The sequence below is a fragment of the Rhinolophus hipposideros genome (genome assembly GCF_964194185.1).
Source record: "Rhinolophus hipposideros genome assembly, chromosome: 16".
In the NCBI taxonomy this organism is placed as follows: domain Eukaryota; kingdom Metazoa; phylum Chordata; class Mammalia; order Chiroptera; family Rhinolophidae; genus Rhinolophus; species Rhinolophus hipposideros.
The window spans coordinates 39300570-39327407 of NC_138062.1; the positions used below are offsets into that span (position 1 = coordinate 39300570).

Here is a 26838-nt window from a genome sequence, read left to right on the forward strand (position 1 = left end):
ATTTGGGAAAAAGGCAATGTGAACATGGCAGGAAAGCTTTGTGGTGTTTTCCTTCTCTCATCTTCTTCCCCAGCATGGTGGGTCTCGAAGATAGCAGCCTGTGCCCCCAATGTGGGGCCCTGATCCCTCCTTCCTGAGGGAGCAGAGCAGCCCTCCTTCTCATAGTATCGTTTGTCTGTTCTGACATGTCTGGGAGCTACCTTCAGGACTGACTCCATATACTTGTCTGTTTGATTCAGAATGCACTCCTAGAAAATGCTGTAAGGCAAAGGGAGACCCACAGCCACCTGGGCAAAAGATTACAATTGAGGACAATGGTAGACATGGCAAAAGCTGGGAGGAAAAGCTGGGGTGAGAGTTGCTTTGGGTAATTAGAGCATTCAAAAGTACCCATATATATTGGGGAATTTACAAAGCAACATGCATGCCTGGAGCCAAACAAATCCTCAGAAAAGACCTGAGAAGACAAGCTTTCACTTCTGGCAGATCTCTAGGTTCAGCACAAACAGGAAGAGAATATTAAGGCAGAGCTGAAAATGCTCTGGTGAAGTGTTGAAGGAACGCTTCATAGGTCTGCAGAGTGGGAGAGGTTTTCCATTGTTTGTTTTTCTTCCTTTTTCTCTCCATAATATATAAATAACTCTTATAACTTAAACAGCAAAAAGACAACCTGATTTTAAAAATCGATGAAAGACTTGAATAGACAGTTCTCCAAAGAAGATATACAAATGGCCAACAAGCACATGAAAAGATGCTCAATATCATTAGGGAAATGCAAATCAAACCCACAATGAGATACCACTTTACATCCATTAGGTGGCTATAATAAAAATAAAATAGAAAATAAAAAGTGTTGATGAAGATGTGGAGAAACTGAAACCCTCCATACATCGTCGGTGGGAATGTAAAATGGTGCCGCTATTGTGGAACAGTTTGGCAGTGCCTCAAAACATTAAACACAGAATTACCATATGATCTAGGAATCCCACTCCTAGGGACATACGCTAAGGAATTGAAAGCAAATAAACAAATACACATGCATGCATGTTCATAGCAGCAGCATTCACAATGGCCAAAAGGTAGAAACAATTCAAATGTCCATTAACAGATAGATGAATGGATAAACAAATGGTGGTATACCCATACAATGGAATATTCAGCCATAAAAAAGAATTAGATACTGATAGATGCTATGATGATAAATCTTGAAAACATTATGCTAAGTGAAATTAGCCAGTCACAAATGATCATATCCCATTTACATAAAATATCCAGCATCAATAAATCCATAAAGGGAGATTGGCTGTTGCCAGAAGCTGGGGTAAGTGGGGAAATGAGAAATAACTGCTTAATGAGTACAGGGTTTCCTCTTGGGTTGATGGAAGTGTTTTGAAATAGGTAGAAGTGGTAATTGCACATTGTGAATGTACTAAATGCCACTGAGTTATTCACATTAAAAGGGTTAATTTTATGTAATGTGAATTTCACCTAATTAAGAAAAATCCGTTAAAAAAGAATCACCCATTCTCCACAACTTCAAAACGTCCAAGCAGAGTCTGAACAACAGAAAAACTTGAAGTTCCACAAACATGACTGAACATAAACTTTGATATTTAAAAGTGGCATTATGTTCCCCAAGCTCTCCAAATACAGGAAGGAGCTAACAACCACCAGCTGTATTTGAAGAGTAACTGTCACCACCTGCCAACTTCTCCCAGGCCTATCTTTAAAAGACTCAAAATTTCTGTCTAAACATTTTTTCTTATATTTAGACAGAATCAACCAGCAGAGTCCATTTCTCCAATGACTTCTTTGCTTATTTGTCTGCTTCCCAGAGGAAGGTCGCCTCCAAATCCTCTAAGCCAGACTGAGGGACAGGTTAAATGGATGATAAACCTGGAATATAACAGATAATATTTACTGAGCGCCTATAACGTGCCAAGCACTGAAAAAGCATTATCTCAATCATCACAACAGTCCAATTAGGTAGGCCTCGTATCACCCCCATTTTACAGATGAGTAAATTGAGGCACAGTTGGGTGACTGCTTCAACTAAAGGGTGGGGCATGGTTTGAACTAGGCAACCAGGCTCCCAGGCCCACTCTTCACCTTTTCTCTGCTGACTCTTAAGCACCTGGACTATTCTTCCCCTGGGCCACTTCAGTCACCCTGCTTACGTGCCGGCCCCTCCCTGAGTTTGAGACCTTTGGGGGTGCCGGGTGGGCCCACGCCCCTCTATTGACTGCAAGGAAAACCAAGCGCTATGGGCCAGCTCTCATCTCACTAAATTCTCATCATTTCCAACCTACAGATGAGGAAAGTGACAGAGTGATGGTTCTAAGGAGCAAAGAGAATGAGGGGTTGGGTTCCAACTTGAGGAACACGCTTACAGAACAGGGGAAACATGATACCCGGTTATATTGGAAAAGTCTCTGCCCGGCACCAGCTGAGTCATTTTATACGCGAGCCCTACGGGCCGCGTGCAGGGACGCTTCCCGCCTCTATTTTGGCCGGGCTCCACAGTCCGGAGCGCCCAGCTAGCCTGACCCGCGGCGTATTCTGGGAAAACCGCAGGGCTGTGCTTTATTGGAAGGACCCGGCCGCCTCCACTTTAGTTGTCTTAAGGTTTGCCTGAGAAGAACGCATCATTATGGTACTTATTTATTTTTTTATTTTCCATCACCAGCAATTGAGACTAGAAGTGGAGGCCTTTCAGAAACACGTCTCTAAAAGGTTTAACTTTTTCGAGAGCATCAGGGATTCATTCGGGCAGCTACACTCTCAGAGGTAATTCACTCCCGACTCCGCTGGTTTCGGACGAGAAGGGTCTGCCAATGAGCTCTGCCGAGTAGCAGAGGGGGCAGGGCTAGCCCTTAAAGGAGCCGCTACCCGTTAGCAGACCGGAGGGTGACCCGGATGATGGCGGCCGGCGCGGCCCTAGCCTTGGCCTTGTGGCTACTACCGTCAGTAGGGGTGGGAGGTGCAGGACCCCCACCAATCCAGGACGGCGAGTTCACGTTCCTGCTGCCTGCAGGAAGGAAGCAGTGTTTCTACCAGTCCGCGCCGGCCAACGCAAGCCTCGAGACCGAGTACCAGGTAGAGGGGTCCGGGGCCGGACAGCGAGTAGAGCCAGGGGAGGGGGCGTGGCCAAGCAGCTACGGCGAGGTTTGCATTAAAGAGGGAAGGAGGAGGAGCCCCGACGTTAGGAACGCGGGGGCGGAGCCCGGGACTGCGAGACGGAGAGGGTGGGGACAGCGCGTGGGAGCGGAAGGAGTAATGGAAGGCGGGGCTAGAGGCCCCCCTCGGGGCGGGGCCATAGGGAAGAGAGGAGACCCTCGCGGGTGGGCGTGGCCAAAGTGTTGTGTAGGATTGAGTTGGTGGAGTGACCAGGATTTGCTACGAGAAAGGGCGCGGTTTTTCTCCGGGATTGGGCTGAAGGCTGGACCCTGTGGTTTTATATGGGGCGTGGCCAAGTACGGAGTGTGGCCAGGTAAACGTCGATCAAGGACTCCCGATGGGGTCGTGAACAGATGAAAGGGCCATCCCAAAGCTGTCCTATCAGTGGGGGCGGAGCCAAAGCAAGGGGCGCGGCCCGAAGGACGGGTAGGGGCAGGACCAGGTTGCAGGTGTAGGTGTCAGCACTCAGGTAGGCCCCTGGTGGTCTGTATGGGTCTGTGCGGATTGTCCTGGCCTTCTCTGACCAGTGCCCTTAGCCTAGCCCTGGCCCTCTCCCCATCTTACCTGCCCCCCAGGTGATAGGAGGTGCTGGGCTGGATGTGGATTTCACGCTGGAGAGCCCTCAGGGAGTGCTGCTGGTCAGTGAGTCCCGCAAGGCAGATGGGGTGCACACGTGAGTTAAGTCCTGCTGCCTGCTGGGGTTCGGTTACAGCCCTGCCCCTCTCCAGCGGCCTCGGGTTACCGCCCTGACTGTTCACAGAGTCCAGCAGGCCGGCCATTCAGGGTCATGTCTGTCTGTCTGCCCAGGGTGGAGCCCACTGAGGCCGGGGACTACAAGCTGTGCTTTGACAACTCCTTCAGCACAATCTCCGAGAAGTTGGTGTTCTTCGAACTCATCTTTGACAGCCTGCAGGATGATGAGGAGGTTGAAGGCTGGGTAGAGGCCGTGGAGCCCGAGGAGATGTTGGATGTCAAGATGGAGGATATCAAGGTGTGCCCAGGCTGAGCTGGGGCCACCTCTCCCAGATCTCTGGCATTGGACAGCAGTATGCCCCTGCCCTCCCACCTTGGCTAGGGTCCTCCTTGACCTGATCCAGTCTCCTCTAGTAGTGGTGTTCCCAAAAATGTTATATTAACAGTAGCAACTCAGTTAAAAATAGCACATTTCTATGTGTAAACCCTGTTTTAAGGGCTTAAATAACTGATTAAATCTCCATAACCAACCTAAGTAGGTAATGTACTTAATCACCCCCTATTTTATTGAGGCACAGGATGGCTAAGTAACTGTCCTAAGGCCACACAGCTAGCAACTGGCAAAGCCAGTATTTGAATCCAGGCAGTCTGGCTTCAGCAACTGTGCTTTAACCACTAGTAAATACATTCTTTACACTTACTTAAGCATTCAGTTCTCATAGCAATCCTGAGGAGTGAATTGAGGTGCAGAGAGGGTAATTAACTTGCTCACGGTCACAGAGCCAGTGAATGGCAGAATGAGGATTTAGACTCAGGCAGGTAGCCTGGTCAGAGTCTGTGCTCTTAGCTCTCTTCCCCTTTGCAACATGGACTTCCCATTCCCTCCAGTTTTATCGGTCTCTGCTCCTCAAAGGACTGAGGACTGACTCTGCTCCTTCCTATGCCCCACAGGAGTCTATCGAGACCATGAGGACGCGGCTAGAGCGCAGCATCCAGATGCTGACACTGCTGCGAGCCTTTGAGGCACGTGACCGCAACCTGCAGGAGGGCAATCTGGAGCGGGTCAACTTCTGGTCAGCTGTGAATGTGGCTGTGTTGCTGCTGGTGGCCGTGCTACAGGTCTGCACACTTAAGCGCTTCTTCCAGGACAAGCGCCCCGTGCCTACATAGCCCCTGACCCTGATGAAGTACAGGGAAAAGGAATGGCAGCAGGGTGCATGCGTGTGAGACTTGGGGGTCCCTTCCTGAACTTAGCTTCCTACGGAAGGGAAGGCTGTGTAGTCCGGGCCTGAAGTGGGGCCCATATGTGTGTCTTGTCTTCTGAGCCGGGAATACTAGCTGGCTTGCAGGCATGGGCCAACCAGAATGGGTGGCTCAGCGGTTGCACCTGCTTTCCTGGAAATTATGCATAGGGGGCATTGTAGCACTTGAATGCAACCCTGGGATTTTTCTGGCCCCACCTGTCCCCTACTGTAAATGTGCCTTAGCCTGAGCCTTCCAGTTGCACCAGCACTGCCTGGTGAAGGAACGGGCCCAGGAAGCAAACTTCCCCTTCCCTTCTCCACTGGCCCTAGGAGCCAGGTGGTGGTGGGAGGGGGGCTTGCGGCTCATGAGACTCTATGTCTTCCTCTCCTTGCCGCTCAACCTGAAGTCTGTTGCTGCTGCTGGGGTGGCCTGCTCATGCCAGGGACTGGGAAGGAGACGAGACTGCAGTGTTCTTGCCAGGACAGTCACTTTATTAACAGGAAGGGGCCCAGCCCCTCGGCCCAGCAGGGGTGGGTGTGAGGTCTGGTAACAGAATTCCAGGACAGGGGCCTGCAAGACCACCCGCCCCTCCCACTCTCCCTGCAGGGGCCCCAGACAGGGTGGAAGGGTAGCCCAGCCTGCACAGGAGCCTCACAGAACAAAGAGTAGTCTGCCTGGGGACTGGAGCCAATAAATTATGATCATTAAACCACAGAGCCTGGTGATTGGGGCTCAGGGAAACCAGCTGGGACAGACCTGCCCCCAAGGGGGCAGCCAGGCAGGCGGGAGAGGTCTCCCACGAAGCTCAGAAGAAGGGTCTGGCGGGAGCCGATGGAGGTGGTCGCCTGGGCATAAGAGAAAAATCAGAAAGCAAAGTTTAACTGTGTCATCGGCTGGGCCAGGCCTGGGGCCCTGAGAGGGGGAAGTGCTCAGGACTGCAGGGTGGAGAGGGGGCCTGACCACTGCAGTTTGGGGTGGAGGGCCAGGATCCCTTTTCCCTTCAGTGATTCTGACACCTGCCCCAGGCCTTTGTGTGTGTACTGTGGTGGCGTGGTGGGGATTATCTGCCCCAACTCCTGAATATTAAGGAAAGCAAAAGCTGTCCTCTCTAGAGCATGGATTCCTGTAGAAGTGAACCCTCTGCACAAGAGCAGAGGCCCCATGAGTGAGGTGTGGGGGGAGCCCATGGTAGGAGGGGTGGGGTCCTCTTCAGAGGTCTCCTGGGGGAAGGTCCTGCTGGGGGAAGGCAAGCAGCTCACGTCCTCAGCCTGAACACCAACACAAAAGGCCCACACAGCAGCCACCAGAAGCTTCTTCCCTTTATTTTAGTTTATTAATAGGATACAGAGTGCAGGCACTTACAGTGGTCAAACCAAGCGAGGAGCGAGCGAGGGTCTGCTCAGAGAGTGGCCGCCTGGGGCCCGCCCCATGGGGGAAGCCTTGGTGGGAGCCGAGAGGCCCCCCAGCCTCCCCACCCACTCAGCCCCAAGCCCAAGCCACCCTGGGGACCCAGGAGGAGAAAGGGGCAGAGAGAGGAGAAAGACAGCGAGGCCGGCAGTGCTGAGGGTTCCGGACCTGGCAAAGGCACCTCTGGCAGCCGAGGCTGGGCCGTGCAGTTAATACGGCCAAGAAAGGAATGTGTACAACTCGGGCAGGGCAGGCAGTGCTAGGCTCGTGGGCCTGGCTTGCCACCAGGCACTCCCGCTGTTGAGAATCGGACACACTCCTTGCGCCCCAGCAAGGACTGAGGGTACAGGCACCCTTGGTACCTAGTTTTGTGAAGACCTGGTCTACTCAGGCTTTCTAGTCCAGAGAAGCCCCTTGGGCAAGTCTTCATCCTAGCACTCCTCATTCAAGACTGGGACTCCTCATTCAAGATGGCACTCGGGGAACAGCTCCCTCCTCTGCTACCAGATGCCCCATCCCCCAAAGTGCAACACCCCAGCTGCCCCTGCCCCGGGGCTCCAGGGCCCCTTCATTCAGTGCTGTGTCCAGCTGGGGATGGGGGCCAGGCCAGCCCGACTGGGCAGGGTAAGGAAAGAGTCAGGGAGCCTGGTCCCGACATGGGGATGGGAGGGCGAGGAGTGGCAGGGGCCCCGACCACTGAAGCTCCGGCACCGAAGGTGCACAAGGACCCCCCAAGAACAAGCCCCCCGCAGCCTAGTCGAGCAGGGACGGCTCGGCTGGGCGGATAATGGTGGGCCGGCTGGGCGCAGCCGGGGGTCTTCTGCTGCAAAGAGAATAAAGACAGACAGGGAGAGGGAGACGCCAGTGAGGCAGGAAACAGGGCAATACTGAAGACCCAGGCCCCACCACCCTGCCCCAGGGTGCTGTCCTCTGCTGCCAGGGTGACAGGTAGGAGTTTGCCAAGCCCAGGCATCGGTATCCTCACCGTCACTCGTTCTGCTACTCTGCTACTCTGGGCAGGTCCCCCACCCACCCTGGACTCAGGTTCCTCATGGGACAAATGTGGGAGTCTGGCATGCAGGGTGGGGAGAGGAAGGCCAGGGTTGTGCCGTGACTGATGTGTGTGTGTCCTGAGTAAGGAAGCAAAGGCCAAAACCAGGAGAGTCCCCACGTGAGGAGTCCCAAGATCCGTGGGGGGTCCACCTGCTCAGGTAGAGGATAGGCCTGGAGCCCTGGAATCACCTGACTCTACCACTCCGTGATTTTGGGCAAGGGACTTGGCTTCTCTGGGCCTCAGTATCCACACCAGTCAAATGGAGATGCTGGTGACGCCACTTCCTGCAGGGTGTAGGCCGGTGGCTCTAGATGACAAGTAGTGAGGGGGCCAGCTTACCTGGGCACTCCGGGGGGGATGCCGGGTGGAATCCGAACAGGCCGAGATGGGATCTGAGGCGGGGCTGAGAAGGGGTCATTATTGGCAAACACGCTTTGGGGTCCAGGCCGGGATGGGATGGGGGGTGCTGAGAAGGAGGCTGCTACCCCCACAGGCACGGGCATCATGGGAGGCCCCGGGGTGGGGCCCCTCACTGCTGGTGGCCGGCCTGGGGGGTGCACGCTGGACATGGGTCGGCGCTGCGGAGTGGGGCTGTGGAGGAAGGAGAAGGTGTGAGCTGGAGATGGTGAGCAGGAGCACCAGTTATGCCAGTATGGCTGCCTCGGTAACGGGCGGGCACCAGCTACCACCCAGGGAGATGCAAGTGAGCGCCTGGTCCTGGGCAAGGGGCAGTGCAGATGCACTGCGATCCTCTGCCCATCCCCCGACCTGTCCTCCTGCCCAAAACGCTTGGCCCCCAAGGGCTCCTGCTTCCCTCTGACCTCACTCCCGCAGACATTTCCCTCTCACTGGCCTGTCTCGGGCCTCCCTACTTTCATGACTCCTCCAGTTCACCCTCCATAGTCAAAGACCCTACCACAGCCCAGCCCTGCCCTGCAAATCCAGTCCAAATGCTTCCAGAGGCCACAAGCCCCTGCCCTAGGTGTCCCAAAGGCTCGCCCTGGGCCTGAGCACCTGCTGCTCCCCAGGCCGGATACTGTGTCTTCTCCCTAAGTAACTCCAGGGTTCCCTAAAGTCTCAGTGGGGCTGATACCTTCTATGAGATTTCCCTGACCTACCCTCTCCTCCTAACATTTGCCTCCTAACCCTTCCACTGGTTAGGTGTCCCTGCCAGATACTCTTGTGAATTGCCCACGCCAGGGTCTCACTTCCATCCAACAGCTCTGGGGCAGAGGGGAGGGGATGTGCTCCTTATGTCCTATGCCCCTCCCGGCCTCCCCGCACCTGTGATTGTACGCTGTACTCTGTGCCTCAGGAGACTGACCCCTATGGCTGGTGTCGCCCAGGCCTCTTGCCCTCTCTGGCTTCCATTTGGGCTAAAGCAATGGAAGGCACCAGGAGACAGGTGGCATTTGAACCCTTCTCTTCTGGTCCCTTCAGGCTAGGTGGGCTAGCAGCTCCCATTCTCACTAGCCCTGGGTGTTGTGCCATCCGGGTCAGGCCCCTTCACCCTGCCCACCCGTGGGTTGTACCCTGACGAACACATGGGGTGGGGTGGAGGGAGCTGGGAGCCCCCCAGGCAGCAGCCTCTGTAGCATACAGGTGACCAGACCTCTCGGACCTGTGGCTGCTGGTGTTCTGGAGCCAGGTGTCATCAACAGGTGGGGGCACGGGTGTGGACACGGTGCTGGTGCTGATGTCCCCGATGATGCTGAGCGCCTCCTTGAGCGCATGGTACATGCGCAGCATGTCTTCCCGCCGCTGGGCCTGGTCGGCCGACTCCTCCATAAGGCTGCCCTGGTCCGCCGACGAATATAGGTAGGCCAGGAGCTCGTGGTGGATGAAGGCCTTCGTCTGGGAACAAAGGTCAGAGAAGTCAGGACTTCCCACCACACGGCCCGTGAACTCAGCCGACCATTGCAACTGGCTGGAAAAGCCACACTTTGTCTTTAATTTATCGTAGAACACATAAGATATTTAAAACGCAGGTGAGCTTTCCACCAGCAGTGTTCCAAATGATTCAGGGACGCTTTCAAGTGTTCTTCCAACCCATTTCAGGAGATTCTTATTAAACTTATTCCTGGACTCTTACGTCTTTTATTGCTATCTTTTCTGCTATCGTTTTGTCTTCAAACTGGCTTTTGTTCAAAACAACAGCAGGTTCTCCAATAATATTTATTTATACTGTTGATGCAATGTCATAGGAATCTAACTCTTATTCATTTATATCAATTAGCCCGTAGTATTTTTTAAAATTTAAGTATAATTGGTATACAATATTATATTAATTATATTAGTTTCAGGTGTACATCAATTAGCCTATTGTAAAATTGGTTTTGTTATACCTTATTTTGCTTAAAGTTGCAGAACCTATTGATAAGTGAGGACATACTGTACTAGTTTCTGTTTATTAATTTTATACTTAGTTCCTGAATCCTCCTACAGGGTACAGTAGTTTTTCAGTTACTCTTCTTGGGGTTTCTAGGTACACATGTTCACGTGTACATGAGCTTCAAGAAACAGGAAAAAATTTTCCTATTTTTATAATGTTCACACCTCTAAATTATTTTTGTTGTCTAAGTACATTGGCTAGTAACGCTACAAGAAAGTTAAATAAAAGTAGAAATGGCCAACTCATTCTTGATTTTAGAGGGGATGCTTCCAGAGTGTCCCCATTAAGGTCAAGAGTGGCCTGATACTGTAAATACATAAATTTCAGTGGATATATGACACCTCATAACAGAAGACTCCTATAAATTGTCTATATAGAAATTTTCTCAAACTTTCAACATTTGCAAAGATGACCATACTTCATAGTTTTTGACTTGCGAACCATGTGAATGCGTCAGCTATTTAAACACTTCAATTTTGAGAAACTAGTAAAAGGAAAAATAAAATATAATCTTAAGGTACAGTGAAAACTCCTTTGTTTACTCTGGCCTTAGCCCCCGACTTCCCCTTCTAAGAAGCTTGTACAAATTCCCAGAGATTTCTATGCATATACAATATGTATGTATTTCCCCTCCATTTTTACACAAATGGAGCCTTCCTGTATATTCTGTTTACTCCATACCTTTTGTACTAATAATGAAAGTAATTATAGATATGGAGATATTCCTCATTCTTTTTTTGTGTCTGATAGAATGGATATTCATTAAACAGAGTACATTAAATGGATGGAAATTTCCAATATTTGGCCACTACAAAACAATGCGGAAAAGAAGAACCATGTATGTTCTCAATTGGCATGTGGCAAATGTCTCTGTGGGAGAAATTCCTGCAAGTAAAACTGAAGGGTCAAAGCACATATGAATTTAAATTTCAGAGCTGCAGAATGATTTATATCATAAATCTCATCTAGGGCCTGCCCAGTAGCTCAGGTGGTTGGAGCGCTGTGCTCCTAATGCCGAGGTCACTGGTTCGATTCCCACATGGGCCAGTGAGCTGTGCCAACTACAGCTAAGATTGTGAACAACGCTCTCCCTGGAGCTGGGCTGCTGTGAGCAGCTGAAGGTTGGCGTGAGCTGCTGTGGGCTGTTGAGTGCTGCCTTGGGCTGTTGACTGCTACTGCGGGTTGCTGAGTACTACCGCAGGCTACCATGTGCCACCATGAGCGGCCAGCAGCCAGTGTGAGTGGCTGGCAGCCATCATGAGCAGCCAGCAGCCAGCAAGAGCTGCCATGAGCTCCTGTGCACAGCCGACCGATGACCAGCGACCAACTGCCTCAGCCAGGGGAAGCACAAGGCTCATAATACCAGCATGGGCCAGGGAGCTGTGTCCTACACAACTAGACTGAGAAACAATGGCTTTAACCGGAGTTGGGGGGGAGAAGTGGAAGGAGGAGAATCTTATCTATATGTGAAGAATATACCAGGGCACCTACGAAACTTAAGAAAGGACTGTGAAGAAAGGAGCGAAAGGGAAGAGACAGGATTTTTGCTTTAGATGCTGTTACACCCTGTTTCCCCAAAAATAAGACCCAGCCGGACAATCAGCTCTAATGCATCTTTTGGAGCAAAAAATAATGTAAGACCCGTCTTATTTTACTGTAATATACGACTGGGTCTTACCTAACATAATATAAGACCAGGTCTTACATTAGTATTTGCTCCAAAAGATGTATTAGAGCTGATGATTCAGCTAAGTCTTATTTTCAGGGAAACACGGTAGTTAGAGCTTTTTAGTCATAACACAAATCAAACCTGGTCTATATACCTACTGCCGAGCAAAAGGCCTAAAAGTGTGAACCACTGAACCCTCCCAGCAGCCTAGAGTGGGAAACAGTATAGCTGCATTTCACCAAAGAGAAGCCTAAAGCTTTGAGAGGCTTGCAAGCCCGGGCGCAGGCAGGTAACTCCCTAGAGTAAAGGTAGGCTGGGCCACAGGCCATCAGGGGGCCGAGGCTGCCAACACCAGACAACAATTGGGGACAGACTTAGTCTGGCTTTGAATCCCACCTCCCACTCCTCTGAATGGCTTTGGACAGGTTTCTTGACCTCTCTGGGCCTCTGTTTTCCACTCTACAAAATGGGGGTGATAGCAGTCCCTCTTCTAGGGTTATTGTAAGACTAAAAAAAATAATTTAGAGAAAGTGCACACGTGTTGTGTTAGTTTCAATTACCTGATTAATGGGAGCGTGGGCTCCATGTGGCCTGCACCTTCTAATTTCCCAGAACAGGCTAGGAATCCTGATTTTGATGGTTAAAAGGTGGTGACTCACTAATTTTTGGTTTGATAGTGTGTTCAGGTCAAATATATGTGTAGCTGCCTGAGGCCCTCTCCGAGACCGACGGCCCTGGGGGACCGGCACTCACGTTATTGATCATGAGGTGCATGATGGTCTTTGGCATAAGGTCGCGGATGGATTTATTGATGATGGCCACGTACGAGTCCACCAGGTTGCGAATAGTCTCTACTTGGCGCTCCAGCTGCGGGTCCATGGAGAAGGTGTTCTCCTGTGCTCCGTCCTCGTTTTCTGCCTGCAAGTGGGGAGGGGAGGTGGTGAGGGGTGACCACAGCCTCAGGGGAGCGTGGGGAGTCTCCCTTCTTTGGAAATGGCTTGTCCTGTCCCACCCACAACCAATCCTCCAGGGCTGGCCCCCGATGGCCACTTTGGCCCCATGTGGCCCTGCCTACCCTTGGCCTGAGCTGCCCAGACGGGGGACCAGAGCCCAAAGTGGACTAGATATTCTCACTGGGGGACTGCAACAACATGTGAATCTGGAGACCGAGGGAGGCCAAGTTCACTCTGCCTCAAGGACAGGAGAGAAAACAGATCCGACAGGACGCAGTCCCTCTGTATCCTTGTCTTTGCCTTCAGCTGGAGAATCTTCTGGGCCCTGATGACAAAACCCTCCCCTACCTTTCTGCTTTGTTTGCTCGAGGGTATTGGCCTATGTGTCTTCAAAGAGTTATGGCAAATGCAGCCTGGACATAACCCATCCTGTGAGACCTCAGTCCCCGTCCTCTACAAGGTGGGGTTAGCTTAGCCAAAGGTATGCCAGCCAGACAGAGCGGGCAGCTCCTCACCTGGTCCTTCTCGGGGTAGACGCCAGCTCGGAGGAATGAGGCCTTCCAGCTGTCCACATCCTCCTGTGAGTCACAGGCCAGCTCTATCTGCCGCAGGTCCTTGTAGACGTTCCTGTGGGGGAGACGTGCGTGCTGACCCTGACCGTAGGTGCAGTGAGCTCTGGGGTCTGAGTGACTGGGATTCACTTAAACCAGACACACACCAGAGGCTCCAGGAGGGAAGCAGCACCTGTACCCTATCCTGTCCCACAGGGCAGGCATGGCTGAGACTGCCAAGCTGCCTCAAAGCCTTGCTGTGAGATTTGGGTTTGAGGTTAGGCACGGCCCTGTGACAGAGCTCTGGCCAACTGGTGATCAGGAAGTGGCTGCCCTGAGAGACTTCTGGAAGGAGTTGTGAAGGGAGGGGCATGCCTTTGTTGCTATTCCTCCTCTTCCCTGCTGCCTGGCACAGCACATAATCAGGATGGCTGGAGTTTGGGCAGCCATCTTGGACAGAGAAGGAAAGCTGAGGAGTAAGGAGGACCTAAGCCCAGATGCCTGTGCAGCTGCCCTGGATGGGAACGTCTGAACTTAATTTATATAAAACCCCAAAACTTCTGTCTTGTTTCTGCTACTATTATTCTGGATTTTCTGAACTCTTAAATGATACATTCGATAATATCTTCTCCCCCTGCAGTGGGGGCACAGGGCCAGGGAGGCGGGATAGCTGCCTTGATGTCACACAGCCCAGAAGAGTTTCCCAATAGGCCTGTCCCACTGCAGAGGCAGGAGCTCCCACGTGCCTCTTCTTCGGCAGAGGAGGGAGGGGGGAGGCAGCTGAGCCTAAAAGAGTTATAAAGGTTTTTGAAGCCAACTGATGGCCAAAGTAGGTCTCAGAGCTTTAGGCCTGTCCAGAACAAGCAGGACAGAGCTTTTCTTACACAAAACAGGAGGCTGGACTGGAATTGGTGGTACAGGCGGGGGCGCCTGTGAGCACCCGAGTCAGGTCCACCCCTCGCCTGCTCAGAACTCTCCACGGCTGCATCATTTCATCCCAGTCTCTGTACAGAGAGGTCTTCCCTGACCACCCATCTTCCCTGACCGCCCATGGCATTTTCTGTTTCTCACCTGACTCCCTTTCTAGAATGTAAGACTCCAGGGCAGGGACTGTAAACCTCAGAAGTGCCCAATGGATGGTGTTGAATGACTGAAGGAGGCCATCGGTTTCCCCCCGGGACGCCATGGGCCCTCACCTCTGCTCTGTGTTGAAGATGGCGAAGACGTGCTTGTTGGACATGAAGCCCTTCTCTACATCACGGATTTTGAGGTTGTCCAGAGGCAGCATGTACTTCTTCTCTTTTTCCTGAGGACGGAAGGGGTAAGGTCATCCTGGGCTGCTTAACTGAGGACGCGAGGATGCCCAGGGCTGGACTCAACCACGGGGTCCACTGCTAACACCTGATGCTTCCCGTCCTGGTTGCTTTACTCAGATTAACTCATCAGCCACCATCATCCCCTGGCTCAACCCTGCCCCAGCCATGCCAGCCTCCTCGATATTCCCTGAACATTTGAAGCGAGCTCCGCCCCAGGGCCTTTGCACATCCGGGGCTGCTACCTTGAATGCTCATCCCTCCCAATGCCTTTGTGGCTCCCTCTCTGCCTCCTTCAAGTCTTTGTGCAGAGGGGACCCTCCTGGCAACAACTGCCCTGCCCCTGCCTGGATCTCCCTCCCACTCCCACTTCTCCCCTTGGCACTTCCCCTCACGACACAACACACCATATATCTTGCTCATTAACCTAGGTTGCCATCTGTCACCCGGACTGAATTTATCAGATCCTCGAGGGCAGGGACTCCTATTTTAGTCACTGCTTACACACAGTGACTGCTCAAAACTGGCCAGCTCTGACTCTACGCAGAATCCACTTCTCCCCTCCAGGCTGAGGGCATGAAACCATTAACTCGGCTACAGCCTCACCACAAGACCGAGAGTGCGTTACCACTATGTTCCCACTTACAGAGGGGAGACTAAAGCACACAGATGGGCAGGCAGGGGTCAGGGGCAGGGCTGGGATTTTGGATGATCCCAGAGCTGGAAAGCAAGGCCCAGCTGATGCCTGAAGCCTGAAGCCTGAAACCACAGAAGTGTCACTCGCTTCCTAAGGTCAGCCCCGTTCAGGAAATACCAACCAACGGCCGGGCACAGCAGTCTTGATGGCTTCTGGGAAAGCAGCTCTGAGAGGACGGGTCCCTTGGCCAAGGACATGGGCCTGGTGAGTCACACTCCAGAGTCCAATGCTCACCCACCAAGCACTTACTGTGTGCCCAGCACGGGGCTGGTGTATCATTGTTAGTCCTCACGGTAGCCACCTGTGGTGTGCTACGCATGTACATACTAACTAGGTTTTCACATGAGGAAACCAAAGCACAGAGCCACGTGACCCACAACAGCTCTCAAGGACCAATGAGAAGTGCTGCTTGTCCATCAGCTTACAGAAACCTCCCCATTCCTGCCAGGGAAGCATGACGCTCAAAGAAGGAAGTTGGCTGCCAGGCCCACACAGAAGGCAGAGTGGGCCACATTGGGACGTGCCCCAATGTCAGGTTTGTTTTCTCCACCGCCCTCCTGGCCTTTTACCTTCTAGGCAACTTTGGAGACCCACTCCCTCACCCAGCAGTTCACTTCTTTTCACCTATCTTGCCCCTGGCTGACAGTAAGGCCCCAGAAAGAAGCCCAATATGGCTGCTGCTTCCAAATTTAAGAGCAGCCAGTGATGGAGGGAAGGGGGCCGGGGCTCCATGGCTCGTGGGGGCTGGCTGAGTTTCAGGATTATGGACATGAGGCAGGAGCAAGTGGCAGGCTTGGTGCGTGGGCTCAGTCCTTTGGCGTTAGGAGCTCAGTGAGCTGTCCCTCCTTGACCATGTGTTCTTGGGCAAGTCACTTCCCCTCTGCCTCAGCATCTGTCAAAGGTAGGAGTCGTGCCCTCCTGGTTTGAGGTGAGGATTCACACAATGTCACAATGTGTGAAAGTGCTAAGCATGAGCCCACCATAAAGCTGGTGCTTACGAGGCACCAGGGGTTTTCTTTTGTCTGTCTCGCTCTCATGGCTCAAGAATCGGCCTACCAGGCTTTAGGCAGGGGGCGAAGCAGGACAGCGCTCTTCAGGCTGAGCCACAGTTAGACAGGAAGAGGGGCCTGGCGTCCACTGAGATAAAAGCCCCTACATTCAGGCTGCAGAGTCGGAGTCCAAGGGAGGGAGGGTGGTAAAGAAATGGTGTACCAGTCATCCCAGGCAAGATCTGGGGTCCTCCTACTTCTCAGGGAAGTTTTGGGGGCTTTAGAAAGGGCCTGACCAGAAGTTTTGGAAGGGCCTTCCTTGCACCCACCCTGCCGTGTCATGAGGAAGGAAGCTTCCCGTCAGCCGGACAGGCCAAAGAACTGAGTCAGTCCTTTCAGACCCCAAGCGAGACGCTACATCTGGAACTGTTTATAGTGATTCCACCCAGAGTACGGCGGCTGCCTCCCTGATGTTGTTGGCGCGCGCGCACGCACACACAGACACACACACACACACACAGAGGCATGTGTGCGACACACACACAGGCACGCACACACACACAGAGGCATGTGTGCGCCTGCCCCCACCCTGACCCCCAAGGAGACCGTCTCCTGCACACAGAGGCTACAGATCCAAACCCTCCCTTTTCCCCACCCCCTCCTTAGGATTTCCTGAAAACCCACAACTTTCTCCAGATGCAAGCCGGCCCAGCCTTGCCACGTCAGAAGAGCCAGAGCAGATTGTCACGGGCAAAGCAGTGGCTTCCTCGCCTGCTTGGAGGTGCTGAGGCATGGTGGCCCTGCTGCTGCCTGGGGGGCCCATGGGATGAACAGCCGGCCCCGCCAACCCAGTGTTCAGACTACCTGTTCAGGGGGCTCTGAATGTGTACAGTAGTCTGCACATTGGTTAGGCTGGGCTCGGGCCAGCGGCACGTCAGGACTGGGCCCCCCAAACTTGCTGCCACCCCCTCAGAGAGGCAGACCTGGAGGTGAGTGTCATCGCCCACCACCCTGTTTCCCACCGGGGGACTTGGACAGAAGATTCTGCAGTCCAGAAGGGCCTGGGGGGGAGAACAGGCACCAGGGAAGGCAGAGGGAGCCCCAACACTGAGGTTGGGGGTCCCTGGCTGAACTACCCTCCTATTCCTACCCTGCGCTGTAACCACTTCCTCTTATTTATTTTTTAAATAAAGCAATGTGGATAGACGCCTTGCCCCTCTCCAAGGCTTCTCTAAGCCCCAGGGGTGGCCGCCATGTGTCACTGAGGGTCCCGACTGAGACACTAACTTGGGAGGGGTATAGGACCTCACTCCTGCCCCTCCCAATCTGAGCCTGCTTTGTGTCTGGGGCACACACAGGGCCTCTTTCACGGGCCTGCTGGTTCTCATTACTGCCGGCGGGCGCTCCACTTTCCTCCCAACACTGCCCCTGCCTCTGGTCTGGGGCCCCAAGGGAGAGTCTGGGGCTCCTGCTTTCAACCCCCAGATGAGGGGAAAACAAAGTGTCCCTCCTTAAGTTCAAGAAAAGAAGCTCTGAAAATTGGACACACAATGGCACCATGAAGCGAACTAAGCTGGGGTTTGGGCCCAGAACTTATTCTATAGCTGCTCAAGGCTGGTGTCAAGCCCAGGGGAGCCCCAAGCCCAAAGGCGGGGACCAGCCCTGGGCTTGCCTGACAGCTGACAAACCACAGAGCAGGTTGCGTTTCAGACTGCGGGGGAGGAGAGAAGGGAAAATGCAAAAGCGTCACCTCACCCCTCACCTCACCCCTCACCCGGCCATTTTGAGGAGCTAATCTGGCTACATGGGTTCCTTGAGGAACGCCTGGTTGCCCTCCCTCCACATCCCAACACCACGATGCTGTGGAGTCATGGACAACCCCCCACCCTCGTTTAGAAACAGCCACCCAGGCAGGGTCCCTCCCTTTGGGGTCTCAGAGCTCCTGAGGCTTCCAGAATATTCTAGGGGTAAGTTTCTGGCCTTGTGTGGAGTAAGATGATTTTACCCCTTATACCCTCCCTTGGAGGAACCACATCCAGCTTAGGCTGTGGGGCAGTGGGCCAGGCCTAGTCTGAGATGTCTCATGGGTCAGAGAGCTCATGCTCTTACCCATCATAGGAATCCAGTTCTGCTCTGTGAAATGGGCAGAGTCACAGCTTGGAGCTTCAGTTTCCTCACTGACAAAGTGTGAGGATTTCCTGAGGAGAAGGAGGAGGAGGGTGCCCTTTACGTGTAGCCTCAGTGGGCTCCCCAGCCAGTGAGCCTGGAACAGGATGTGGGCTTCATAAACGAAAGGTCCACAGACGGGCCTCGACAGACCTCTACCTACCTTCTCTCGGAGCCTAGGCGGAAGTATACATGGTTGGACCCAGGCCTGCCTGATCCTGGATGGTGTCAGTGAGGCATCTGGTGTCAGCCACTTCTGCAGGGGGTCTTCCTAAACCCCAGGTAGGATGGCTCCAGGGGCAACGAGAAGACTGACTTCTCCAAGGGCACCTGGTGGCTGTGCCATCCCAGTTGAGCAGGACACACAGTGGCCATGTGTCCAGATTCTGGTCAGGAACGCATGAGCACCCTTATTTCCCTTCTCAGGGCCACTAGAGGCCACGTGGTGATGGGCATGGGGCCAGCCATCTTGGACTGTGACGGGAGGCAAAGCCTAGGCGCTGGACAGCCTCGAAGCACTGGCTTCACTCCTCGGCCACTATGCCACAGTTATGTTGTTCCCTTAAGAGAACTAAGTAAAGAAATGGGACACTCAGGATGGGAGGATGGGCCAGGGCAGAGGCGGAGGAGGGACACGGACAGACAGGCTGCCCACTGGGCCGGGGGTGCTCTCACTCACGGCCGCCTAACCACAGGTTTATGGAGACCAGAGCAGAACGCAGCATGCATTGCTGTTCCTGGTGCTGTTTAGTGAAGCCTCCCTCTGTCCTTCTGATAAGGACAAGCACATGTGCAATGTTCTAAAGACAGACACTATGGCTAAGCACTTCGCAGTTTGCAGGGGCCACTCTACCCACTTCACAGATGAGGAAACTGAGGCCCAGAGAGACTAAGGGCCTGGCTGAGTCTATGTAGGTTGTAGTTCACAGAATCCCAGCACCCCAACAGACTGCCTGTGAGCCTAAGTCCCTGACATCAGGCTGTGTCCCCTCAGAGCCAGGGCCCCCCTTGCTGTGACTTTGGAGGATGAGGTTAATTTCCAGTCTGCCAGTGGCTCCGAAGGGCTAGAGATATGCAATGCCTGGCACCCCCTCCATTAATGGTGAGCTCTAGGCACAGTCTAGGCACTTGGGGAACCTTTCTTTAATGAACGAATGAATGAAAGAACAAGCCAGTAAATAAATGAGTAAAAGAGTGCGTGAACAAGTAAGAAACCACCCAGACCACCCATTCTCACCCTATGGCCACATCACTGCCAGCTACTCACCTCCTCATCCTTGTACCAGGATAGAGACTCAGCCGTCAGAACAAACCAGTATTCCTTGGAGCCACCCTTCATCAAGCTGATGTTGTTGATGGTCAGCCAGCCCCTGCGGATAACCTGGGGGGAAGGGTGCAGCTCAGTGGGGGACCCATCGTCCAGCCCGGCCCACCCCCAGCACAGCAGCCAGTGCCCTCGTCCCCAGCAAGGCGGGAAGCCAGGGGACCACGGCAGAGACACCTCCAGCCCAAAAACAGACAACCCAACTCCGCCTAGCCCCAAGTACTTCCTGCTGGAAACTGGCATACGGCGCTTGAGTAGACAGTCACCCATGCAATGAAGCAGCTCTTTTTCTCTCTTTTCAGGAGCCAACCAGCAGATGCTCAACTCGCAGCCTCAATTCTGCTGCCTGCTCTGTCAGCTCATCTGCTCAGCTCGCCGGGGTGGGTACTCAGTGGGCACAGGGACCTGCTCTGACAACCCACCCCCGTCATCCCGGGGCTCCTTTCCCCACAGGCTCTTTTCAGAGTATAAGGATGCAGGGACGCCTACACCCAGAGGGTTGGGGACAAAGGTTTGAGCCCAGGGGACCTGCATGGGATATGCTCCATGCTGGCCTCAAGCCCCACATCCCACTTTTCTCTGCCTGACACGTTGGGGTTCTGGGCTGGGAGACCCCATGGAGGGGGCTTATCAGGCCGTAACTGTCACCTGAGTGAGAGGCAGAACCCAGGCCTGTGCGGGAAACTCACCTGACAGTTAAATGTAAGCAGCCTGGGGGCCATGATCCCATGTTCCCTGGATCATGGAGGCATGTGTGGGCCAGAGCCCTCCACCACTCTGGACTGGGGACCCCGGGGCAGTGGAAAGCACATGGAGGCACAGGAAGGGTCGCCCCAGGCCAAGGCAGCGACAGACTGGGCCAAGCTGCAGAGGGTGGGCTGCGTGTGGCTAGACAGCTGGAAACGGCTGGTGTTGTGACCCCAGATTGGGGTGGGGCAGGAGCACCCTAGATGGGGCTGCAGGGATGCCTCTGGGGCCCACATACCTTCCTAGTGGGTGGGTCTCAGGAGGGGCTTCACCCTGCCTACTCTGACCTGCCTCCAGGCCTGTTAAATCGTAACAGGTGCCCAGTCCCGGCCCTCATCTCTCCTGGGGCTGAGTGTGGGGCTCTCAGCACAGAGCCCATGAAGGTGGAGGCCACAGAGCACCCAGAAGTCCCTGCCCAGGCTGGGGACAGCATGAGCTCCACCTAGGAGCCCTTGTTAAGTCCAAGAGCATAGACTTCTCCATATCTGGGATGATGAGACAGCACTTGAGTGTTGTGGCCATTAGGAAGCAGGCAGTGACCTCTGGCACCTGCCCACCCATGGGCTCCCTGGTGGGCGAGGGGGCAGAGGCCATCAGCCCCAGCAAGATCATGGAATCCTCCCGGGCATCAGGGTGACCAACTCACCCCGGTTTGCCCAGGACACTCCCGTTTAGCACTAGAAGTCTCGAATCCTGGGAACACCCTCACTGCTGGGCAAAGCAGGACAGTTGGTTACGCTGGGGATAAGGCTGGTCTCCAGACTTAGGCCCAAGGCCATTCTATGTAGGACCTGGGAAGGAGCCCCTGCATCTGGCCACCAGCGCCAGCCCCACAGCTGTGTGGCTCTGGTCATGACTGTTCCTTTGCTCCCCCAGCGGCAGGTGGGGGGGGGGGTCTTCCCTGACTTAGTCCTGGCCCACAGAGTGGGTGCTTCTAACCTTCAGTTCAGTCACTGATTGACAGCCAGGGGAGGGAAAGAGGCGGGGTGGAGAAACAGGTTTTTCAGTGCTCCCCAGAGTCCTCCCATGGCGAGGCCTCCACATTCCCGCGTCCAACCTGGGTCCCGAGGGCAAATGTGCCCTGACCACCCCTTGGTGGCCTGGCTTGCCTGTATCCACCCTTGGTTAATAGTTGCCACAGCTGGCAGGCAGGGCCTTGGCTGTGCTGTAGGGCATGTGGCCACGGGGTGGAGGCCACACCAGAAATGGCACATCTGAGCCTCAAGGCAGGAGGTTGCTTGTCAGGCCTGGAGAAACCCGAGGTCTCTTCTCCCTTAAGCCACCCAAAGAGCTACCTTCATGGGGGCCCAACTGGGGTCAGAGACTAAATTCCACCCTGGGATGGTGCAAGCTGTGGGTGGTGGACACAGGTGCTGAATCTGGAGGAAAAGGAGTACTGGTCCTCCTCATCCAAAAGCCAGATTTGTGCCCAAGGGGACTGGGCTTAGAACAAGGTGGGGGACGGGAGTGGGGTAGGCAGGGGAGACAGAAGAGGCAAGCGGGGCTCCCACACTCTAGGGTATACAGCAACAGGCATGCCGGGGAGGGTGCAAGGGCCACAGGGATAGACAGCATGGGCAGCAGGCAAGAAGCAACACAGCTAGGGACCTCCAGCAGGGTGTACCAGCCTCCTACTGGGTGAGGGTCCCAGCCCCCGTCGCCTGGACAAGGATGGCAACCAGAGCTGGGAGACTCAGGGACCGGCCACACTTTGTGGCCAGGGGTGTGGAATCCATCAGGAAAAGAATGACTAAGCCTCTCGGGTGAGGGGGTGTAGGGAGAAGCAGGCCCCTGGGTTCTTTAGAGGCAGGAAATCATTCAAGTTCAAAGGGGGTTGGGGGTGACACATGGGAAAATGGGAACCATGGGCCAACAGTAATCCATTTATCCTGCCACTGTCCACCACCCCATTTTGCCAAACTCTGGCCCTTTCTGCATCTTTTGAGAGAATTCTAGGCCCTGGGCACAAGTGAGGCCCAAGCACAGTATCAGATCAGCTACTAGAAAGATCCTGGGGCCTCCAGAAGATCTCTGCCACAGGGTAGCAGTGGGGCCAGACCACTGCCTCAGTGGCTGGGGGTGGAAGAGTATCCTGGAAAAGGAGGCCTGTATTAGGGCTGGAGGCCCAGGCTGTGCTTTCCAAGGTAGAGAGCTGGGGCTGCAGCCAGCTGCCCAGAGGGGGGCACCTTGAAAAGAACTCAACTGTCAGACATGAGCAGTACCTGCTCCCCGCTGGGCTGGGCCACACACGGAGAGGAGGTATAACTTACAACAGGGATGGCAAATACCACTCAATATGGGGGCCACACCAATCAACGGGTAGGAACTGCCCGGAGTCCTGTACTGAGAATTTTAGGCTCAGTGGGAAAGGTTGCTATAATCAACTAGTGATGTCTGCCACAAGCAAAGGTATGGGACGGGGACAGGAGGAACAAAAGAGCTTAATCCATCTTCGTATCTGCCATGGAGGCAGGATAGTGGCAGCATCCAGAAGAGAGATCTCCGATCAATTAGTCATGTCTGTCATGGGACTGCGTCACATACAAAACTATCACGTGGGGAAAAAATTTTTCTTGCCAGTTAGTCACATCTGCCACAGAATGGGGATTGGTGGCATGTTTAGGAAAGAATGGCAGGATTGATTAGTGGTGTCTGCCATGGATGGGCACATGACAGAAGAGAGGCACAAGGGAAAGAGTGCTGGATCAATTAGTAATGTCTGCCATAAGCACAGGAAAGGAGAAATTTCTGCATGGTGATGTCTGCACTGGAATTGGAGTGGTGGCAGTGGCAAGTTCCAGCAGGGCTTGAACAAAATCTTCCCTGGCCAGGGATGTGAGGGGAGGGAAGTGTGGGGAGTTACCCGAGTATTTGCCATCCCTGACCTACAGGAAACCAGGTCAACCTGTCAGGAATGGGCTGGAGGGGTGGGCCTCTCACCAGGGCATGTTAGTGTCTGTGTGAGTCAGCTTATGCCCAGGGCAACATGATATTGGGCATCAGCTGTTGCAGGGGGTTTTAAAGTTAGATTTTTAGTAGTTTTGTTATTTTGGGGGGAAGGGAATGTTAAGGGGTGGCAGGATGTCCACCCTACTAGATTCTCTAATGTTTGCTACCACACTAAGTGGGTACTTACCAAGATCTCCCCCTTTGAAAATGCAAAGTTAGGATTGTGGATAAATCAAAGAAGAGCAGGCGGAGGAAAGGGACATGAAGGAATGGAGAAAAAGCAGGAAAAGCACAAAAATGGGAGGAGAGAAGAGCAGAGGAAAAAAACAGCAAAAGAAAAAAAATTACATGCTATTAATTATATTCATGGTGTTAATATTTAATTCATTATCATCTCCTGAAACAAAAAAGCAACAACATATGTATTACCTACAGCAAGCGCAAAATAATCATGCAGTGGTTACAGCCTTCTTTTCCAGAGGGCTCTATAATCGTGCAAGATAAACAGCAGAGTCCCACCTCCCCCAACGATGTGGAGAAGCGGGGGATATTGGCAGAAATTTTCACAAAGATGATGATTTTCTCAAAAAAAAAAAAAAAAAAGTACCTAATACTCGTAAGTATAAGGCTGTTCCTATTTCACAGGCCTCTGGCTGGGCACATCAAGGAAGAAAACCCTGTGTGTGGCTTAGGGTTTCTCCAGGTGTGGGGGTCAAAGCACCTCCAGTCTCCTCAGAACTGCTCGTCACAATGCAGCCTCCCACAGACTCCAAGTCCTCGGAGCTGGTAACCCAACGTGGCCACAGACACCACGAGTGACTGGGCTGCCCTGAGGGTCAAGTTCTAACCATGGCCTTAGATGTTCAGACAGGGCCTTCCAGATATATAAAATCTGTCCCTTTAGCCCTGCCAGAGCTTCCTTTGGCTCTCAGAATCTGGTGGGACAGGCCACAGGCCAGGTGCCATCACCAGGCTCAGTGGTCCCTTATTGCCCTCCCGCCCCTGCCCAAGGGTGGAGCTGCGGGCCCTGGAGGGGTGGCTACCTGGTTGGGAATGGCTCTCTTCTTGTTCAGCTGTGTGCTCCTCTGCTGGGCGCTGAAACCAAAGCACAGAGAGGCTCGTGTGGGCAAAACGCAGGGAGGACAAGGAGCAAGAGGCTCTCATGGTCGCGTGGGCTACACTCCCACATGAGGAGGCCAGTGACCAGTTAAGGGCCGAGTCAGAGAGAAAACCCCTTGCACACAAAGGGCTGCCCAAGGGAAAGAGCTCAGGTTCATGGGATGGGAAAACGTACAGAGTTAAACCGAGGCTTTCAGGCCCTGACATCAGCCACTCCTGAGTACCAGCTATTTCCAGAAATCACTGGGTCCTGGAGCCTCAAAGAGTGAGCATAAGAAACTGAATTCCCAGGTGGCTGTAAGGTACCATGGTGGCTTGAGTAACCTGAGCTCCAGGCCGATTGGGGGTCCTCCCACTCTCAACCCTACCCCTGACCCCATCCCAAGTCCTAAGTGGTTCTGACCTGAGAGATCAGACTGTGGGACAGCTGCTCACCAATAAAACATCACTCATCTTGGATGGCTGCTGGCCCAAACCAGAGGACACTCAAGGTCAACAGGGTGTGTTTCTAGAAGGTCCCTCATTTATCTACAGTCTCAGATCTTTTTTTCATCCATCCTGTTTCCTAACTAGTTCATGCCAGAAAATGAGTGCAGATGAAGTCCACGTATCTTGTACATGGGCACCTACTTATCTCCCTTATTGTCCTAATATATTTCCTACTTGGACAATCATATCACCATCTGCAAACAACTGACATCTCCTATTACTAAGACGTCATATTTTCTTATCGTATTGCTTTAGTTGGACTTTCAGAACAATACAAAAAGGCAAACCACCTTATTTCATTCCTTTACTGACTGCCTCTGGGGTTTTACCTTAAAGATCAAGTGGGCTGTTGGGTAAGCTGTGAGTGTGTGCATGCGCAAAGGAAACAGCCTTCTGTTTCAGTAAAAGTTGAAACATTAAGAATGGAGGCAGAATTTTACCCAATGATTTTCCCAACAATGAGTTTATTCAATAGGGTTTTTTTTCTCGGGGCCGTTTTTAATGTTTAGAGGACAGTGGGAAGGCAGCCCAGAACATCTAAGCAAAGGAAGAAATTTGATCAATGTCTGAAGCAGACAGGACCAAGCTAAGCCACACATGGTGATGGCTGAGTGCTAGAGAGGTCCCAGATATGCTGCTTCCTAAGGGCTTCCTGGCTCCCTCCTTTTCCTGGCAGCCACCGTGGCTGCACCTGTCCCTTGCCTGTGCCCCACCTGAGACTCCTCACTGCCCTGGGGAGGGGTTAAGTCCAGTCTTTCCTTTGGTCTGCAGGGGGTGGCCTCCTGGTGAGGGGGCCTGGCCTCTCACCTCCTTCTTGCATAGGTCTCTCTATGCTCCTGCTCTTCAGCTTTCCTTCCCTGTCTTATAACACTTTCTTGGGGTCCCCGGCCTGTCATCTGGCTGTCATGACTTCCTTAAGAGGGTCTCTCCAGGACTCGTCCTTTGTGCCCCTTTCCCACAAACCTTCACTCTACTTTCCAACTCATCTTCCTGTGACAATTTGCTCAATGACAAGGCGTCCCGAGCCTCTGGGATCGGAAAGGGCAGGCCCAAGCTGGCTTGTTCACTGTGCTAGGACAAAGGCTCTGAGACAGCACTTTATGGCTGTTCAGTGGGCCCCTGGGATACCCTACCCAGGGCTGGGGCCCTGGCTTATACCTGGCCCCACCCCCAGCCATTCACACACCAGGGAAAAGGCACACAGCAGGCAATACCCACCAGGTCACCAGCTGCTCAGTATAGTAACAGCTGGGGGAGGTGGGAAGGCCCAGGAATCCAGAGGAAAGAGTGGAGTGGTCAAAGGAAAAACAGGAGAGATTGTGAGAAGGAACTGTGGATGAAGTGTGAGAAGCAGAAACATCAAGGTGAGGAAAACAGCAGCAAACCAAAGAGGGGGAACCGGCGTTTTCAGCCCACACACAACTGGCTGCTAGGGGACAGGAGCAGGAGGGGCTGCTCCCCAGGCTCTGAGAACCACGCGGGAGGGGCGGCCCATGGCTAAGCCCCTCAGCCCACCTCCAGCAGGGACAGCCCAGCTGGGGCCCAAAGCTTCTGATCATGCCCTCATTCATTCATTAATTCATTCATTCATTCCACTCACCTACCCTGTGCTCAGCATAGAACAGCTGCCCAATCAACTGTGTTGAGTGCACTAATGAATGTTCTACCCAGGTAACTACTTAGCCCAACAGAGAGATCCCTGACAGAAAGACCCTCTTGCCCCAGCCTGCTAGCCCAAGACTGGGCTCTAGCAGCCCCTCCTCAAAGAAGCCCCCCGCACTCCCAAGGACATGCCAGAGGCCACCTTCTGGACTCCCATGGGCCCTCCACAGCCCCGTCCTGTCACTGAGCACACTGTATCTTAACTGCCATGTGCATGTGTGTCCCCAGCACAGGACTTTCCT

General features: G+C 53.4%; 2 protein-coding genes across 24 annotated transcripts in view; one reads left to right on the forward strand and one right to left on the reverse strand.

Annotated features, from left to right (window-relative positions):
- Window positions 1–2822: 2822 nt before the first annotated feature.
- On the forward strand, window positions 2823–5665 carry TMED1 (transmembrane p24 trafficking protein 1; the record flags this gene model as incomplete). 2 transcript variants are annotated; one of them, XM_081076697.1, is made up of 5 exons in its annotated part: window positions 2823–3096; window positions 3753–3850; window positions 3985–4168; window positions 4822–4989; window positions 5522–5665. In XM_081076697.1, exons 1-5 carry the CDS (start codon window positions 2917–2919, stop codon window positions 5663–5665), a joined length of 774 nt encoding a protein of 257 aa, XP_080932823.1. In that variant the 5' UTR covers window positions 2823–2916. The 2 variants fall into 2 exon arrangements, with proteins under 2 accessions (XP_080932823.1, XP_080932824.1); XM_081076698.1 differs by lacking the exon at window positions 5522–5665 and having other exon boundaries at window positions 4822–5184.
- Window positions 5591–26838, reverse strand: part of DNM2 (dynamin 2) — an 80719-nt gene continuing 59471 nt past the window's right edge. For 2 of the 22 annotated variants that reach the window (XM_081076681.1, XM_081076682.1), the window contains exons 13-21: window positions 26153–26182; window positions 24370–24421; window positions 19574–19687; window positions 14338–14447; window positions 13106–13217; window positions 12391–12555; window positions 9198–9430; window positions 7916–8167; window positions 5591–5960 (exon numbers count right to left, since the gene is read on the reverse strand). In XM_081076681.1, coding sequence (XP_080932807.1) covers window positions 5921–5960; window positions 7916–8167; window positions 9198–9430; window positions 12391–12555; window positions 13106–13217; window positions 14338–14447; window positions 19574–19687; window positions 24370–24421; window positions 26153–26182 — 1108 coding nt within the window. In that variant the 3' untranslated portion in view covers window positions 5591–5920. Of the gene's footprint in view, window positions 5961–6414; window positions 7346–7915; window positions 8168–9188; window positions 9431–12390; window positions 12556–13105; window positions 13218–14337; window positions 14448–19573; window positions 19688–24369; window positions 24422–26152; window positions 26183–26838 lie in introns of those variants that run through there. The other 20 variants (XM_081076676.1, XM_081076677.1, XM_081076692.1 and 17 more) reach the window with 11 other exon arrangements.